The sequence below is a fragment of the Neovison vison genome, chromosome 4 (genome assembly GCF_020171115.1).
Source record: "Neovison vison isolate M4711 chromosome 4, ASM_NN_V1, whole genome shotgun sequence".
Lineage (NCBI taxonomy): Eukaryota > Metazoa > Chordata > Mammalia > Carnivora > Mustelidae > Neogale > Neogale vison.
In genome coordinates, this window is record NC_058094.1 from 190168530 (window position 1) to 190187509 (window position 18980).

General features: G+C 37.4%; 1 protein-coding gene across 3 annotated transcripts in view; it reads left to right on the forward strand.

The window, feature by feature from the left end:
* The window catches only part of ANLN (anillin actin binding protein), a 48339-nt gene extending 29576 nt beyond the window's left edge, over positions 1-18763 (forward strand). For 2 of the 3 annotated variants that reach the window (XM_044246366.1, XM_044246365.1), the window contains exons 14-25: positions 409-591; positions 1284-1410; positions 2102-2150; positions 2243-2299; positions 2751-2789; positions 3067-3088; positions 3863-3975; positions 5192-5245; positions 9468-9554; positions 14572-14679; positions 15751-15923; positions 17439-18763. In XM_044246366.1, coding sequence (XP_044102301.1) covers positions 409-591; positions 1284-1410; positions 2102-2150; positions 2243-2299; positions 2751-2789; positions 3067-3088; positions 3863-3975; positions 5192-5245; positions 9468-9554; positions 14572-14679; positions 15751-15923; positions 17439-17562 — 1136 coding nt within the window. In that variant the 3' untranslated portion in view covers positions 17563-18763. The remainder of the gene's footprint in view (positions 1-408; positions 592-1283; positions 1411-2101; positions 2151-2242; positions 2300-2750; positions 2790-3066; positions 3089-3862; positions 3976-5191; positions 5246-9467; positions 9555-14571; positions 14680-15750; positions 15924-17438) is intronic. The other variant, XM_044246367.1, reaches the window with a different exon arrangement.
* The last annotated feature ends 217 nt before the right edge of the window (positions 18764-18980 follow it).

Genomic DNA, 18980 nt, shown 5'->3' on the forward strand with positions numbered 1-18980 from the left:
AATGCATTTGAAGATACGCAGTTGTGAAGAGTATGCCAAAAATGAATATATGAACATATGTGTGTGTGTGTCTGTGTGTGTATTCGTATACACACACTCTGTCTCAGCACCCAACTATCTTCATGGAGCTAAAAGTGCGTGAGTTTAGTTGTGTATGTGTGTTGAGGAATGCTAGGGCATGTTAGTGCACAGAGATTATACCATACGAGAAAACTGGCAAAAAGTTCAAGCATTAAGTTATAAAGACATTATAAAAAGATGAGCAGTCAAGGTTTTACCCAACTACTACCACCTGTTTTATAAAGAAGCACTGATCTTGTCTTTGATCTTAAGTACATTTTCTTGAGTTGGTCTCATGTACAAACAGTTACAGTTTTCATATTTGTGATATTGCATATTTTTACATAGCTGAGAAGAGAGCCCTTTTGATTGATGAGTTGAATAAATTGAAGAATGAAGGGCCTCAGAAGAAGAATAAAGCTGGTCCCATTGCCCCAAGTGAATTTGTCCCATCCAAAGGATCAGTTACTTTGTCAGAAATCCGCTTGCCTCTAAAAGCAGATTTCGTCTGTGGTACGGTTCAGAAACCAGGTATGGTGATTTTTATTTGCATCACTTCTGGGTCCTAGGTTAAATTATGGGCCTTACCTAGATAGGAATTATGCAAATGGGAGCAAGTAGAGCATGCAAAAAGATGCACAGCTTGTTATCTTGGGCCTTTAGTTCCTTTAATGAAGATATATTCGTAAAAATAACCAAGGGAAAATTGCATATATGGGGTTGCTGATCTACACGGTAACAGACAGGGTTCTAACTGAAAGGAGGTGAGTTACACATAGGTGTTTTGTTGTTGTTGTTTTTTAAGATTTTATTTATTTGGTAGAGAGTCAGAGAGGACCAAGTGACGGGGGAGGGGCAGAGAGAGAAGCAGACTCCTGCTGAGCAGGGAGCCTGATGCAGGGAGGATCCTTGGACTCTGGGATCATGACCTCAACCCAAGGCAGACACTTAACTAACTGAGCCACACAGGTGCCCCTAAACATAGTTTTGAACATAAAGTATTTTCCCAAGATGAGATGTCTTGATACAGCACATCATTTCAACTTTCATTATTTAGTTTAGTCTTACTTAGCTTTTTGTATCTGGGAAGTTGATTTTAGTAATTTTTAGGTAAATTACATAAATCGGTCGCAGTATTACTTTTTCCTTTGGTCTTCTGGAATGCTGATTAATCAAATCTGACTTTGCTTGTGCTTATTACGTAATGTGATTACTTTTTGCAGATGCAGCAAATTACTATTTCTTAATTATACTAAAAGCAGGACCTGAAAATATGGTAGCCACACCATTAGCATGTACTTCAAATTCTCTTAATGGTGATGCTCTGACATTCACTACTACATTTACTCTGTAAGTAAATTAGGCTTCTGATGGTTTAAACATATTTTCTTTTAATAGAGAATACAGATGGAATGTGTAGTCTTTGAAATGTGGTATCTACATTCTTCTATGGACAAATGACTCCGTTTCAGTTTGTTGATTTAAATCTTTTATATGTTTCTGATATTTCTGTCCAGTGAGTAGCACATTTCTTGCATGTGACTATAGGTACTTAATGATTTGGTAAATACATAAAATATAAATACATATTACATATGTACCATAAAAATAATTAAGTTCCACATTATATATTATATAAATATATATAAATAAATATGTATATAAAATGTGGACCTTAATTTTTATGTATATATGTTTTAAATCGTAAATGTACTTAATATTCCAGCTCACTGAAAAGATGTATTTAGTCTTACAAATTTATTATGAAAATTCAGAATCAAAATCCAGTTAGAAAAAAAGTACTTATTAAAGATCTTGAGTTGTAAAATACCAAAGAAAAGATTTGGCTTGTATTATAGGAAAAATAGACTGCTCTTACTAATTTTTATGTTCTTTGATGGTTTATAACAACTGCCTGTAGTTATAAACACTGTGAATTCCTTTAATCCCAAAATATTGCAACACTATTAGGGGGCATCATTTTTAATGACATTAAGTCAATGTTTTCCTTACTGTTTTATTTAATGATTTATTTTTCCAGACAAGATGTGTCCAATGACTTTGAAATAAATATTGAAGTTTACAGCTTGGTAAGTAGTGAAAGCTTTCCCAAATAATCAATATTATGTTCTTCTTAGAGATATTAACTCTTAAACTAATTATGCTTCGGATTTGTGTGTAGGTACAAAAGAAAGATCTCTCAGGCCCTGATAAGAAGAAAAAGGCATATAAGTCCAAGGTGAGAATGAAAAACATGGTAGAAGTATTATTATCAGAAACAATAGATGTATCAGTTTTAATTGCTCTACACTTACTTGACAACCAGCTTTGATAGCCTGCTGAAATGTGTCTCAGGCCTTTCTTCTGCCCTCTTGCCTGCCATGTTCTCGGTTAACCAGCACTTGCGGCTGATATGCAGGCAGAAACAGTAGTGTCTGCATGTCAGTTTCTAGCTTTCCCAGTCTTGGCTCTGGGTTGTGCTTTTCCTAAGTCATCATCTAGCAAAATTTTATTTTAGTTCTAATAAAAACAGGAATGACAATATAGGGAAAGCCTTTAATGGAGGACTCAAGAATAATGTATTCATATTTCAGGATTATTTTCTATGTGAGAGTATCTCAAGGTTGGTTAGTTTTAAGCTCTGACTCATAATGTTTAGCAGGAAAGACACTGTTAATCTTTTCTTCTAGGCGATTACTCCAAAACGACTTCTCACATCTATAACCACAGTAAGTAAATTCTTAAAAAACAGCTCCATTGAGAAATCTGCATCTTACACACAGGATTGTAAATTGGTTAGCCATTTCTAATCCCTTAGCACTGTAGAAATCTTTAAAATATACTACTGGGGAGAAAATCTGATACTTAAGAAGGAGAAAAATACTGTTTTCTGAAGTGTAGCCTTTGCAGTGTTAAGGAGTTTAATGTTTAATACTTAAATCTTTGTATTGAATAAAGGAAGTAACTTATGCTTCTTCTTTATTCCGATTTTTTTTTTTCTTTTAGAAAAGCAGCCTTCATTCTTCAGGTGAGTGAATCTTGAACTGTTTCAAACACTGGAATAAGGAATTGAGTTAAGCAGTGGTGCACATGCTTTATACATATGGGCATCTTGATGAGTATTCACCTTAGTCTCCTTTGAGTACTATTTTCTGTATGGTTTTTAGTAATATATGAGATTACCGGGCAGAATGGCAGGCTCTCAGCTGTCGCCCAGCCTCACGTCCTTCAGGCTCCATCTAGCAGGCAGTGGCTGTGTGGTACCCAGTCACCTGGCTACAGCTGCAGCCGCTGGCTCCGTTCTTCACCCCAACTTCTGTCATTGTGTAGATTTGTTTTGTTTTCCACACTGTGAACTTTACTTCTTTTAACTTTGCTCATCATGACTCCCATTGTATCATGTCAGAGAAGCATCCTTCTAGTTCACTGGGAGCCTGGGTGCCAGGAAGCCAGGAAAGGCATTCTCTAGAGTGGCTTTAGGCCTGAGTTTTTCAGAGGGGATTAGAATGGAGCTGGTTTCACTCACTTCCTTTGGGCTTCTGGTCTCTTCTTCTTGGCATAAGAAGGTAACTGAGAAGAACTTTGTAGGTACAGTCTCTGCTGTTAATTATGCCATCCTAGACCAAAGCAATGAAGGCTTTTCACATCTCTTTTAGGAAAAGTGTTTTCTCTCACTCTTTAGAGATGGAGGAGAATGAGGCAGTTTTCTCTGTGAATTTCTTTCTTTTGGGCTGTGGTGAAGAATTGTTATTTACACTCACAAAAGTCACTCTGAACTCAACTTCCTTTCCTTCCTCTCCAGTCATGGCCAGTCCAGGAGGTCTCAATGCTGTGCGCACCAGCAACTTTGCCTTGGTTGGATCTTACACGCTGTCATTGTCTTCAGTAGGAAACACTAAATTTGCTCTGGACAAGGTACTCCAAATTTATGTGTTTATTTGCTTTTAGAAAAATTAGGTCAATGGAAATGCCCCAGGACTTTCAAGTATTTGAAATCTTTGGGTGAGAATGTATGTTCTTAGAATTGTAAATTTTAACTAGGCGTGGGTGTCCCTATATTTTTGATGTTGGAAGTATTTCTTTCTTGTCTCTTAATAGTTAAATCTTCAAAGCAGTGTATACTGCTTTGTATACAGTGTATACTGGTTTATTCTAAATGTTACTTCTGACTACGAGAGTATTCTTGCATGTAGATGTTAAGCTTACAGTTTTAAACATGGTAACTTGCCCATTTGAACTGATATTTTGAAATGAATAGTATTTAATAGATTTAGTTTTGATAATATAGGGAAGGATAGGTTAGTTTCTTAGAAAGTACTCATAAATCAAAGGGACTTCTTTCCCATACTTTCCTCCCCAAATTAAAAGCTTCAAAGTTCAGTGTTCTGTCCCTATTGAGTGCTTTTTACCGTAATGTGATATGACTAAAATGTTTTTTTTAAGATTTTTATTTATTTGACAGACTGAGATCTCAAGTAGGCAGAGAGGCAGGTAGAGAGAGAGAGAGAGTGAGAGAGAGAAGAGGATCCCTGCTGAGCAGAGAGCCCGACGTGGGGCTCGATCCCAGGACCCTGCGATCATGACCTGAGCCGAAGGCAGAGGTTTTAACCCACTGAGCCACCCAGGCGCCCCTGACTAAACTTTTAATAGCCAATGAAACCATTCAAAGAGTGAAAGACCTGGTAGCAAATTTTGGTCCTTGGGCTGATTCCTGTGGTATAATACAGGGATATTGTTAAATATTTTAAGAGATTTTCTTAGTCAGAATATGGAGGTGAGGAAGTATAAAAATTTGGAGGTCTGGTTTCTAGTACTGATCCTGCTAGTAATTTCCTTTTAAACATTGAGCAAATCACTTCATTTCTCTGGGATCTTGTTTTCCCAGTAGAGAATATAAGGTTAGATTAAAACAATCTACCTTTAAATTTCTATGAAACATTTGTCTTTTAGTTAATAGGAGAAAAACAGACTACCTTTAAATTTTGATTATTGTTAACGCATAAATGTGTTTTATCTTAACATGCTAATTTTAAAAATGTATATAACTTTTTATTTAGTAATACAGCTAGTTTAACAAATTGAGTGATCTTGGGTCTTTTTTTCTTTTTGTCTTTTATTTTGTTTGTTTTAGATAAATTATGATGTAAAAGAGCGAGAACTACTGGGCTATATGTTCCAGGAAAAGGTTGCTATATTTTCTTTGCTTGAAACTAATGAGCTTTAAAAAATCAATCCTGAAGTTTTGGCTCAATGTATTCATTTCACTAACCACTCTTATGTGTTCTTGGTAATTTTAAATAATTAAGGATGTGATAGACGTTATTCTTTCTTTAGATTCTTACAGGTGGAAATCTTTTTCTTTATTCTCATAGTCGTTAAGCTTTTTTTGACAGTCTTCTTGTTTTCATGCATGTTTGGTACTAGGGCTTTTCTTCTATATTTTTTTCATGTTACAATTCTTTAAGATTCTGTAGTCACTTTTATTTGATTTTCTGGCTACTAAAATACCAAATTAATAACTAACATTAAAATGTATTCAATTGTATAAAAACTAAAGCATTTAATATTCAGTATTCATTCAGTATTCAGTATTTATTTGTTTATTTAGTATTCAGTATTTACTCAGTATTCAATATTGTTGACCTCCCGTATATGGAAAGACCTATGGTAATGTTTCAGATAAAACTGGTCTCAGTTGGCTAATAGGTACATTGCTATGTAGATGATGGTTTGTTAAGTTATTTTTAAATTAAAATGCATTGGACACTAAAATTATACTAAATATTATCATATGTCTTAGGTCTTTTTTTAGGATCTTTACTAGCCTTGCAAAGATCAATTACAAGCATTCCCTGGGTATATAGAAATGTACAAAATGCCAATTTCTGCATGTAAGAGATTTTGTTAATCTTTAAAATGAAAGAGGTTTAATCTTTAAAATGAAAGAGGTTTCAATGATGTATGTTAAATAGACTCATTTTGAAAAATTGTTTGGGTGCCATTTTAATTCAAAATATCACATTTACAAATTTAAAAAATCCAATATTTCCATTTTCTTAATATCTTTGAAATTAAGAAACTTAAATTAAAGTTTAAATTAACTTAAATTAACTTAAAGTAAATTAAATTTAATTTAAATAGCCAACCACATGATTCAGTACAAAATCAAATCACTCAATTTAATTGGTTGTGTCTAATACTCTAAAGTCTCTTTCTGAATCAAATACAATTATAATCATATATAAAATTTGTCTCAAATGTGCTTTTATGAATGGCAGGAGGAAGCAAATATTTATTCTAATAGTTTATAATTGATGTAGGAGAATATTTAAAATAGTTAAGTTAGATGTTCTTTCAGCTAGTGAGAAAAATGGAAGTCTATACTCACACAATAACCCTGCTTCATTTACTGAGAGAACACACAAGTCACCCATATCCTACCAGATACCAGTGATGTAAGCGAGTGTTTGCTTATTTTATTGGAACTGTGACCAACAATACAACAGTCACAAAGGTTATCTCTTGAGATCACCTTCAGAATGGAATTTCTGTTGAAGTTTACCCAGACTGTTTGCTCTATGGATTTAGGATACCACTGATAGCGATTGCCTTCCTATTTGAGGTTAAATCTGATATCCTGCAATTTAAATTATGAATTGCCATGAGTCACAGGCTCTCAAATTCTTTCTTTGAATAGAGACTCCAAAATAGCCATAGATTTTATTATACTTTCACAGATAAAGAGAGAATAATATCTCGAAGCCCATCTTTTGACTAAAAGAACCCTCATAGGTATTTACACCTTACCGGAAATAGAGATGTCATTTCAAATAATAATTGGGCAAACAGTTGTGAAGTAAAACAACCAATTAGCATTGTTGAATTTCAAGGTTATAGGAAGAGTGATTAGGTGTTCTCCTGTGCCCAAAACTATCCTGGTGTATGCCCATTGGCTTAATAATTATTAACAGTATGCCCCTCTCTTAGAAATATCCCACTGTATAAAAAATTACAGCCATGCTGGTTATAGAGTTACATTTTATAGAAGACCTTAGCAATAATCTTAGAAGTGTGAATATCTTCAAGACCATTTTGTTAAACAGAAAACCTAACAGGCTCATACATTTTCCCATGTTCCTACACTCAGCAGGGGGCAGTGATATTGACCATCTTGTGACTATTCTCAATTCACCCATTGGCACAAGCTTCTGACCAAGAACACTGTCAGCATTTTATAGCTGTAGAGTTAAGAGTGAACATTTTCTTCTCATTTTTATGAGATTCTTTTTACCAGCAGCATTCCCTGGGTTCAACATGGTAATCTATTAAGATTGAGAGCCTTAGGAACTTAAAACTGACAACATGGAAAAGAAAAGAACAAGGGAATTTATAACAAGAAGGATAATGAGGCACATAATATTTTGATTTTGCATTATGATACTTTTTAAATTCAGAAAGCTAGAGGTTTGTCTCATGGAATTAGTCTCTGGAAATCTACACTTTCTGGCCAAGATTTCCCCCTTTAAATTCTCTTTATTGTGTTGGAAGACTGAATTGTTGGAAACTAGCCTTATACCTAAAAAGTTTTTTCCACTCAAAAGTAACTTCTCTTCTCTTAGGCTTTTCTGGTACCTTAAGACACGTTTTGCTAACAGATGCACAGAACAAATGGAGACGAAGTACAGATGCTCACAGACACAATTCAGAGTTCTGGTGGCTTCGTGCTGAGGTGCTGATTGTGGTCCCCAGGGAAAGAGCTGGATGCCACTCTCACTGTTTGGGGTGCACGCTGCCTCCAGAACAGCTAGCTGCAAACACAAACGCTAAATGCTCGATTTGCTTTTTGCCTCTTTTCATGAAAGTGAAAATCCTCTTCAGATTTCTTTCAGTTAGCAAAGACAGGTACTAACATAAGTCTTTGGTAAAAGTCAAGTGGGCAGATTTTTGAAAATCCAGGGGTTACCTATGTGCCACGTTTTCCTTTTTTTTTTAAATAGGAAAACTGGGTATTTATTTGGTCAAAGAGTATCCTTTCAGCAACTGTTGGTTGAATGCCTGGATAGAAGTTGGCAGTAGGCTACGAGAACAAACATGGAAAAGACACACAGTTGCTCTCAAGAATCTGCTCTGCAAAGTGCAGGCTACGGCCTCTGGCACCAAATGGAACGTGCACATTCACAGGAGAGTCTGAGAGCTGGGAAGACGAGCTTCCTACTTAGAGAAGAATAGGCTCTGCGTGGCCTAGAGTAGTTTTCATACTCCGAAATGGGGAGAAAGGGTTCTGTACCATATTGTCTGTATGTGTTGAGGGACATTTAGGTTGTTTGTCCCTCTTATTCTTGTGAAGAATTTAATGAATGCTGGAGTGCCCATATTCCTGGAGACTCTGGTTTTAATTCTTTCAGATAAATACCTAGAAGATTGTTTGGCTATGTAGTAGTTCTATTTTTAAGTTTTTGAGAATCCTCACTGAAAAGCTTTCAATTTTGCTAAGGTCTGATTTATTGATTTTGTAGTTTGCGTTGCTGCTCATGCTTTGGTGTCATATCTGAGACTCTATTGATGAATCCATGATCATGAAGATCAACTCCTGTGTTTTCTTCTAAGAGTTTCATGGGTTTAGGTCACTGATCCCTTTTCAGTTAATTTTTGTATGTGATGGAAGATAGGGAACCAACCTCAGTCTTGTAATGTAGAAATCCAGTTTTCCTAGCACTGTGTGCTTATAGGAGTGCTCTCTCCCCATTGAATGACCTTGGCACCCCTGTTGACCATGTATGGGTTTATTTCTGGGCTCTCAGTTCTGTTCCTTTGGTCTACAGATCTTCTTTATGCCCTTACCACACTGTGTTGATGACTGTAGCTTTGGATTAAGTTTTGAAGTTAGGAAGTACGATTCCTCCAATTTTGTTCTTTTTTAAGATTGTATTGGTTATTAATAATGGGGACATTTTGCAATTCCATATGAATTTGGGGATCAGCTATTCCATTTCTGCAGCTCACTATTCTTTACTACTGAGTATTAATGTATTAATTTACCAGTGTTTACCAATGTTCTAGATCTTAATTTCTATTAAGATCTAGAACATTGCCCCAGAATTTACCTGTTGATGGAGAATGGATAAGCACATGTAATCTCTACTTAAATCTATGTTTTCTCTATCAATTAACTTGGGACTTAGGGTTCTATTTTTATCAAACTCTACCTTGAATGAATTTATTCTTCAAAAGCATTTGTTGCTAAGGAACCAGTGGACTTTCGGGTCACCTATTTTACATTCCAGCTTTAGAAAATACTGTGCTTTCAAGGCATAATCTTCTTTATTCGTGATTTATACATGTTTTATCAAGGAAAAAAAATCACACTTTGAAACGGTTTTGCAAATAACTTACCCCTGTCTTCACAGGTTCCCTTTTTATCTCCTTTGGAAGGTCATATTTATTTAAAAATAAAATGTCAAGTGAATTCAAGTGTTGAAGAAAGAGGTTTCCTGGTAAGTAACATCACTTAATCTGTATTTTCCTTTTTCCATGTTGTGATGTATAGACTTGGTTTTGCATAGAAATGACAACCTATGTGACTACATGATTCATCGGTTCAGTAAATGTATGAATGCACGTCCGCACTGTGCCAGTCACTGTGCTGGTGCTGGAATCTGGCAGGCCACAAAAAATAAGCCTTCCCCTCAGAAGCTTTTAGATTAGTAGGAAGGAAAGCACACGTAAACTGGCAAGTGCGATGCTGTGCTGTAATTGGTGAGAGCATGGAGTGCCGGGGGGTAACTGGAGGGGCGTTAAAGAAAGTCACTGGAAGTAGCTTGTAAACTGGTGAGTAAGTTAGCTGGGTAGAAAGAGGGGAAGAAGTATTCCGGACGAAGGGCAGAGCCTGTAAGCCAGCCTGGAGTGCCCTTCCCTCTCCCCCTCCAGCAGAGATAAGGAGGGCACAGACAGTGAGTGGCTCGTAGATCAGCCGGCTTAGGGCCTGGGTGTGTGTGGGGAGGAGGGACAGCGAGGAGAGCGACTGCAGAGGACAGTGTACTTAGGGGAGACGGGGCTGAGGGCTAAAGGGCCTTTGAAAGAATTTGGACTAGATCTGGAAGCCAGCAAGTACACTTGAAGGACTTTACGCAGAGGAATAACATCATATTTGGGGTTTAGAAAAGTCATTCTTCCTGCCATGCGGAGAGGAGGATGGAAACGGGTGGTTCTGAAGGAGATTAGCGAGGAGACAGTCACTCCCTGAGAGGTGATGGGGACTGTTCTGGAGAGATGAAGCAGGAGGGAGGGCAGGCGTGGTGGTTTTGACTGCGGCAGAGGGGGTGGGAAAGTAGAAGTAAGGATGTCATCTAGATCCCTGCCTTGTACAACTTGGGGGGTGGCATGGTGCCACTGAGATAAGGGATATTGGGGAAGGAGCAAGTGTGCATGTTTGGGGCCAAAGATTTTGCTCCCTGAATTTTACTGTGGAAAATTGCAGATATACAGCAATATTTGGTAGAATTTTGCATCAAACACCCACATAGCCACCATCTAGATGGTGCCTTTAATGTGTTTTACTCTCCTTGCTTTATCATGTATCTGCTACCTAGCCATCCTTCTAGCTACCCCTCTGGCCATTGCTGAAAATACCATTTTTGGGGGGGAAGAATTTTAAAAGTATACTGGAGACATTAGCATGTTCCTCCAAATCTCAAGTGTACATCCCTGAGTTTGGACACAAGCATACATTTTATAACACAAATTTCTATTAAGATCTAGAACATTGCCCCAGAAAGTTCCTTCATGCCAGTTCCTTCATCCCCCAAGGTGGGAAGTTTGGACAAGTTAAGTTTAAATGATCTGAATTTTAGATGACTTTAAAAGATCTTGAGTTTGAAGCTCAAGATGGGCATTTTGGTTGAGATGAAGATTTAGAAATCTGCATCATAGAGATAGTAATTGAAGTGCAGGGAGGGCTGAGCAAAGCAGAACCAGGAGGTACACTAACATTTAAGCCACAGACCTAGAAAGAGATGCTCTCAAAGGGGCCTGCAGGGAGGGCTCTGTGTGTGGCATGGTTGCCAAGAGAGACTCTGGAAGAGGGAGTGGTCAACTTAGATCAGGACTACTATCGGAGACCGTGGGACTCGTTTACAAGGCAGAGAACAAAGCTGGATTGCATATGGTTATGGACAGGGTAGGAGGTGAGGAATGAGAGTGCCAGCAGCTCTGTGAAACAAAGTTTGGCTGCAAAGGAGAGAGTGTGGTACCTGCAGAGCTATGTAGGGTGAAAGAAGGATTTAGTTGACATTTTAATAAGATCAGTGAGACTTGAGAATCTTTAAATTCAAATGGGTGGCTTCTAATAGGGCAGAGAGACTGAAGATGTGCTGGGGAACCTGCACTAGGTTTAAGGAGTGATATGCAGAACGAGGTCATGAGAGTGAGAAGACATGAAACCCAAACCATCGTTCATGGGCTTGATCTTACTCAGAAGAGCAGTTGACCCTTGAACAACACTTATATGGGTCCATTTATACATGAATTTGTTTCAGTAAATATATACAGTTCTGTGAATGTATTTGTTCTTCCTTATGATTTTCTTAACATTTTCATTTCTCTGACTAACTTTATCCTAAGAACACAGTCTATAATACATGTAATATGCAAAATATATGTTAATTGACTGCTTCTGTTATAGACATGGCTTTGGCCAACAATAGGCTATTAATAGTTCAGTTCTGGTGGGGGTTGGGGAGAGTCGAAAGTTATATGTGGATTTTCGGCACCCCTGACCTCTGGGCTGTTTCAAGGGTCAGCTATATACTTTTTCGATTATCAGATGAGAAAAGTATGTATAGAGTACACAGAAGATTGTGGGTATGGTGCACAAAGTAGAGGAAATCTAATCCCTCGCTTTCTTTGTGAAGCAAGAATTGGAATGATACAGAGGATGTCACAGATTGCCCTTGCTGTCAGGGGGGTCAGGAAGAAGAGCTCTGTGGCCAACCGGAGTGTAGACCAGACTGCCTTAGTTTGCTCACATGTACAGCCAGTAGGTGGCACTAGATGTTTTTGAAAAAGTGTTCTTATACATTTTCTGATGGAAAGCAGTGTTTACCTTCTGACTTTATTTAATATAAATATTTTCATATTTTACTATAGATACCTTTAGCAACTGACAGACTGTTGTGGCCATTAGTTCATTTGCATATAATGTCTGATTGACTGAATTTTTGAGCTGGGCTCTCAACAAGTTAGTGTTAGTTAGCTCTCTTCAGGTTTGCTCTGTCTCAGACCCTACAGCCCATTCTTAGCACAACCACATTTACAAAAATGTGGTAAGAAACTGCTCAGAACTCCCCAAATAAATTCTATCCCCTGCCAAACAGTGCCTTTTAATTACTTGTACCCTCTATAAAATAGAGCTAGCGATCGAACTAAAGTTGCTTGGTTCGGTTTTCCTTCCTGGTATGCCAGGGACAGCTAGAAGGAAGGCGACTACCAACCAAAAAAACTTGCTAAGTGATTCTAAAATGGTGCTAGTCTAGTTCTGCCTTCACTGATGAAGGGCAAGTCAGGAAGTTCCGGATTAGCTAGAAGGTTCCAGTTCTGCTTTGTGTTGTCATTTAGTTTTCTTGGCCTGAACGTTCCTCAGCTATAAAAAATGAAAATGCTGTCCTCTTCTTGTTCTTCTCTGATTGTAGTCAGGTATAATAGTAATAATGTGCTCTTCTTACCTGTCAAATTTTTCCTTGTCTATTAGCTTTATGATGTAAAGGGTGAGCATAAACATAAGAGGGAGCTGGTGAGTCATTTATGCTAATTTTGTGCTTGAGATTGAAATAGCAACATTCCTGTCTTTTTTCCTTGAATAGTTGTGAGCCAGTGCTGCTTAAAAACATGCCTTGGGGAGGAAACAGGATAAACTGGGGAAGAAGGAAGAAAGGTGGGGTAAAAGGGTATGTGGTTAGAGCAAGCTAATTAATTTGGGGTAATTAACTAAGCTAATAAATTTCAGGCTTAGTTCTCTCACACAAACATTTCTTCACACAAAGTAACTTTCCTCCATGGCTAGAGTTTGTACTCTTCTAACTCAAGCCAACTTTTGGCAAATTCACACAAATTAGTGAATCGAGAAGAATATATGTCTGCTATCCTAGGGTTGTATAAAGTTTAGTTGATCCATGTGAAGGTGGAAAAGCCGAATGCATTCTGAAATCAGACACAAATGTGCTTTGAGATTATCTGTTAGCTAGGGTCAGCAAAGTGTGGCTTGGTGCTTGTTTTTATAAAGTTTTAATGGAACATGGGCTCATTTGTTTGCACACTATCTATAACTGCTTTACCATTACTGTAGAATTGAGTAATTGTGACAGACCCGATGGCTCACGAAGTCTAACATCTTTACTCTCTGGTACTGCACAGAAAAAGTTTGCCAACCTCTGATCTCTAGCACTGTTTCATTTTACCTTGCTTTGTTCTCTCAAATAGTATTTCCTAAAGGACGTCTTTTTCCTTTTTAAGTCCAAAGGAAAGACTTCTGTGTGATTAAGGCTCATTAGGACTACAAGTAAAGAACAGTGAGGTGGCAGGGAGCAGCTCCAACTTACACTGTTTAAGCAGAAGTACTTCCATGGAAAAAAGCCCCAAGTTAGTTACCTTTCCCAGAGTCCTGACCTTGTTGGACATGACTCCTTCACCTCTCTTTAGAATGTAGCTTGTGTTTCTAAGGCATGAGCCGGCAGCCACTTGACTGCCCGCAGATGCTACCCTGTTGTGCTTTGTGGCTCAGCAGTGGGCGGGGTGCTCTGACGTTTATCAATGTAACCCGTCAAGGCACAAAATCATGAGTTGAACTCTTTCCCAATCCTGTTTTGTTCTGAATAGAAGTTAAATGCCAGTCTTCTGTATAAAATAAGTCTAATTTAATAAGCTGTTATTGGTTTTGTCGACATATAAAGTATGATATTCTCATTATTCTACCCTACATCACTTAAAGCACTTTTCTCTTGTTTAAGGAGCATTTGGTTTGGGATATGATGCTTTAAAAAGGTCTAAATTAGGGCGCCTGGGTGGCTCAGTGGATTAAGCCGCTGCCTTCGGCTCAGGTCATGATCTCAGGGTCCTGGGATCGAGTCCTGCATCGGGCTCTCTGCTCGGCGGGGAGCCTGCTTCCTCCTCTCTCTCTCTCTCTCTGCCTGCCTCTCTACATACTTGTGATCTCTCTCTGTCAAATGAATAAATAAAATCTTTAAAAAAAAAAAAAGGTCTAAATTAGATAGAGGTATTGATTTGAGGTTAATATCTGGAAATTCTTAAATGCTATATGCTTATAGATGATTTTGAAAATCTGGGTCAATTTCTGGATATTAGCAATCAATGAGTTTCATTATTAGGGTAAAGGATGATGCAAATCACTTAAGTTGATTTTGAGCTATGAAGTATATCAATGTATTGAAGTTTAACATGTAGATTTATCATTTAATCGATCCTCAAGTTTCTAAAGTTAACATTTCATTGACTTTTCAGACCATATTTGAAGATGTTAGTGGTTTTGGTGCCTGGCATCGAAGATGGTGTGTTCTTTCTGGAAATTGTATCTCTTATTGGACTTATCCAGATGATGAGAAACGAAAGGTAATATTAATAGTTCTGGTCAGTGCTGAAAGCCCTGCATTTCATATTGTGTTTCCTGTAGAGGTTCCCGCTGGTGTCCACACCCACCCAGATGCCCCTTTGAGTATGTTTACTAAGCCATTAAAAATGTTCTTGTTGCAAGATGCATGTGTGTGTGTGTGTGTGTGTGTGTATAAAACTTTCATTGTTTTCCATTCCCTGTGATTTGATCCCTCTTAAAATACCTCAAGGCATATATTTGTCTTTTCTCCTAGAATGTTTCATACTATTTTTTAATAACATATTTAGCCAGAAATATGTTGAATTCACTTTTGTTTTTATTAATAGTTGACTTACCTAAATCTGGGATAAAACAGTAATAGAAAGCCATCACAGGAATATAGTGATTTTGATTTTGTTTCTAATATTTGATAATAGGATTTTATGATAAATAGTATCTCATTTTCAAAGAAATTAATATTATTGCTCAAGTATGATTATTTATTACTCCCAAACTGGGAAATAGAAATAAACAGAATTACAAAGTAATCTGGGTTTCTAATTGTTGAAGCTGGTGGATGGGTACATGGAAAGTTTATTTTACTGCTTTTTTAATTCTGCATCTGTTTTGAGTATTCCATAACAAAGAGTTTATTTTTTTTATTTTTTTTTTAAAAGATTTTATTTATTTATTTATTTGACAGTGAGAGATCACAAGTAGGCAGAGGCAGGCAGAGAGAGAGAGAGGAGGAAGCACGCTCCCTGCTGAGCAGAGAGCCCGATGCGGGACTTGATCCCAGGACCCTGAGATCATGACCTGAGCCGAAGGCAGCAGCTTAACCCACTGAGCCACCCAGGCGCCCAAGAGTTTATTTTTTAAGTTGGCTCAAAGCTCTAGTTGGCACTTTCAGTTTCCGTTTTCCTAGCAAGATATAATAATATAATAAATATGTTTCTCTAAACCTATTATAATTAAGTCTCAACTTTTAAATTGATGACTTTTTAAATTTTTAGATTGTACCAACTTAAATACTGCTTAATGCATATTGATGTAAATGGTCTTGTTTATTGTCTTTTAATTTGTTTTTAAAGAATCCCATAGGAAGGATAAATCTGGCCAATTGTACAAGCCATCAAATAGAACCAGCCAACAGAGAATTTTGTGCAAGACGCAATACATTTGAATTAATTACTGTCCGACCACAGAGAGAAGATGACCGAGAGACTCTTGTCAGCCAATGCAGGGACACACTCTGTGTCACCAAGTATGTATTACACCATAAACAGAAATACTTCTGTCCAGTAAGTAATTGATTGCCCACTATGTTCTAACCACTTTTGGAAATATCCAAGATGGTCCTTGTCTTTGAAGAGAGTACGGTCTTAAAGAAGAAAGAAAACCCACACGATCACTAAGAGAACAATCTTCTAACTAAATTAATATAGTTTTAAAAATCTAACATTCAGTGTGTAAACCTGGCGATTCACAGACCTGTACCCCTGGGGATAAAAATATATTATATGTTTATAAAAAAATTAAAAATTAAAAAAAAAGTCCAACATTCAAGCTATATTTTGGCTAATCCTATTTTCCAGTATACTCACAGTAAAGCCATTTTCAAGGCAATTAGCTAATGTACTTTGGGTTAAGTTTGAAGATTTTGTGTATAATTGAGAAGGCAAGTGTTATTTAAAGAGACTTTACATGCCCCTTCCTTCCCATCCCCAAAATGCCCTCAGTGAAATCAGGTAACTTACAGAAACAATCTCAGGCTACTCTGCAAATTTCTGGCTAGAGATTTAGGAAATGAACTGTTATGAGTGAGGGCCAGCAATGTTGAGTGACTTGCCATGATTACATTTGGTAATAAGGCACTGAATCAGGATGAAAACATCAGTTTCCACAGAGTGATGATAGAGATAGATTGATGAGTAAACACGTTTAGCACAGTCTCGAGCTCACGGAACGGGCTCAGGAAATGGCCACTATTATTGTTGTACATGTTGTGTTATCTCCATCCACTAGATGATCAGATCACTGCTTATCCTACTTCTAGTACCAATGTGGGGAAATTACAGATGCAGAAGGAGTACAGTATAAAGACCTGACAACTGCTGTTCTCTAGAAGAATGATCTGGCTTGTGAGTTAGGGAATTCTCCTCTTGCTTACTCTGACCTACCCTATCAACTTGTTATTCAATTCGTGGCTAAATATGGGTGCAAAGAAGTGATTCCTGATATGGATGGAGAAGTTAGGGTAGACAAAGTCAAAGTGATCTTCAGATCACTTATTGTGGATAACCATGTTCTACTAACACAAAAATAAAGGGAAATAGTGCAAAATAGTATTAATTGTAGAGCCCAGGGAAAGTCCACAAGCTGGTGATCCCAGCTCTCAGGGAGCCCAGATGTGAGGATTTGGGAAGCTTCCATATAAAGACCTGGTGTGCTAACTCTTGTTAGGAAGTGGCCCACACTCAGTGGTTGTCCTTCAGGCCAGACCACCTGTACAAGAAAGTGACTGTCTTTAGTGTGGAAACTCCATCATTAACCAAACAGGATCACTGTGAATTTTGATTCCGTGAACCAACCTATGGGGATTATTTTCCTTTATTGCAGCTGAAGAACCTCACAGGCTTTTGATTAGCATCTGTTAAAAACTGGTAAAGAGTAACTCATTTTAGCTGTTTGTTTAGCCTTTACTCCCCTCCCCCAGCAAGAGAACAGGGTGGTATGGAATGGGGGAAAGGATCCTGACTTTTTTTGTTTGCACCCGTAGGAACTGGCTGTCTGCAGATACCAAGGAAGAGCGGGATCTCTGGATGCAAAAACTCAATCAAATTCTTGTTGATATTCGCCTCTGGCAACCTGATGCTTGCTACAAACCCATTGGGAAGCCTTAGACTGAGGGCAGTTTCCAGGCCTTGTAGAGGTTTTTTTGAGCTGTGTCATAAATGTATCTTAAGAGCATCAGATTTGCTGATTGCATTTTATGCTTTAAATACAAAAGGGTATGTGCCAATATTCACTACATATAATGCAGTATTTGTATCTTTTGTATGTAAGATTTCAACTGGTTTCTGTCATTCATAAATGATTGGAGGAAAATTCATTATAGTCAGTTTTGCTAAATCTTAATTTAAAGGCCTCATTTTCCTAGAAATCTAATTATTCAGTTATTCATGACAAAGTATTTTTTTAAATGTAAGGAATTTTGAGTTGTCTTCTTGGAGCTGTGGGTCTCAAAGTAAAAAGCTCTTCTAGGGGTTGGAAGCAGAAACCTCCGACTTGGTCGTCCTTTCCCTGTCCTCAGTACGTCTTTCTAAAGTTTGTGATCGTTTATTGATCATGGTATGTCTTGTTAGTAGAATACTGAAAAAACTTCCAAGGGACTTCACAGAAACATTTTTAGTAATGGAGGTAAGAATTTTTAATAACCGGTGCACATTAGTGTAAAGTTTGAGGCTATCTTCAGACAAGAGATGTGGGTAATGGGATATTATGTGAGATTTGGGGGTTAGTTTTCTTTAGAAGAGTTAATAATCACATGGTTTACATTTACCCAGTTTCTACAGATGCTGTGTGGTGCACATTTTCATAGAGTACAGGCTTTTTAAAATAATTATTTTTGCTATCTAAGACTCCGCTTGGCATATCAGTACTTTCTGCTCCTGTAACAAGAATAAATGTAAATTGAGGAGTCTTTGTATAAAAGTAAACTCTACCAAGCTGCTACGGACTAATACTTTGCTTGCCAAAGTTCTTGTCTTTTTTTTTCTTGTCCATGTATGACAGTGTCTAGGAGTACATTATGAAATCTTTTGAAAAATTTGTCATGCATTACCTTTGAAAGCCTAATACTTTTTTATTGCAAAGTATTATAAGGCATGGTCACAACTTTTAAATACACTTTGAGTTTCTTTTCTGAATTGTTAAAGTTATCGATGATCTCATTTATAAACACTAAATTCTGTCACTTCCTGTCATTTAATTTTGTATTCATTCAAATGTGTTTTTTGTTATGTTATTTTAAAAATATATTTTATGATCTCTTACCCAAATAAATGCTTGCAAAAGACTTAAGGAATTATTCACAAAATGCTATGTAAATGTGTGGCGTGGCTGCTGTGTCCCTAGGCTTGGGGGACTCCTGAGGGGTTTGTATGGATAGGATCCCATTCATCTTGTTATCTCCAGCCCCTGCTCAGCTTATTATGTGTCCTTAGGGTCTTTGTTGAAGGAGTAGGTGGATGAAGGATCCATTTTTGGGGTATTTCAACAGAATATGGTACTTAGATGTGCCTTCGAGGACATGCTTAGC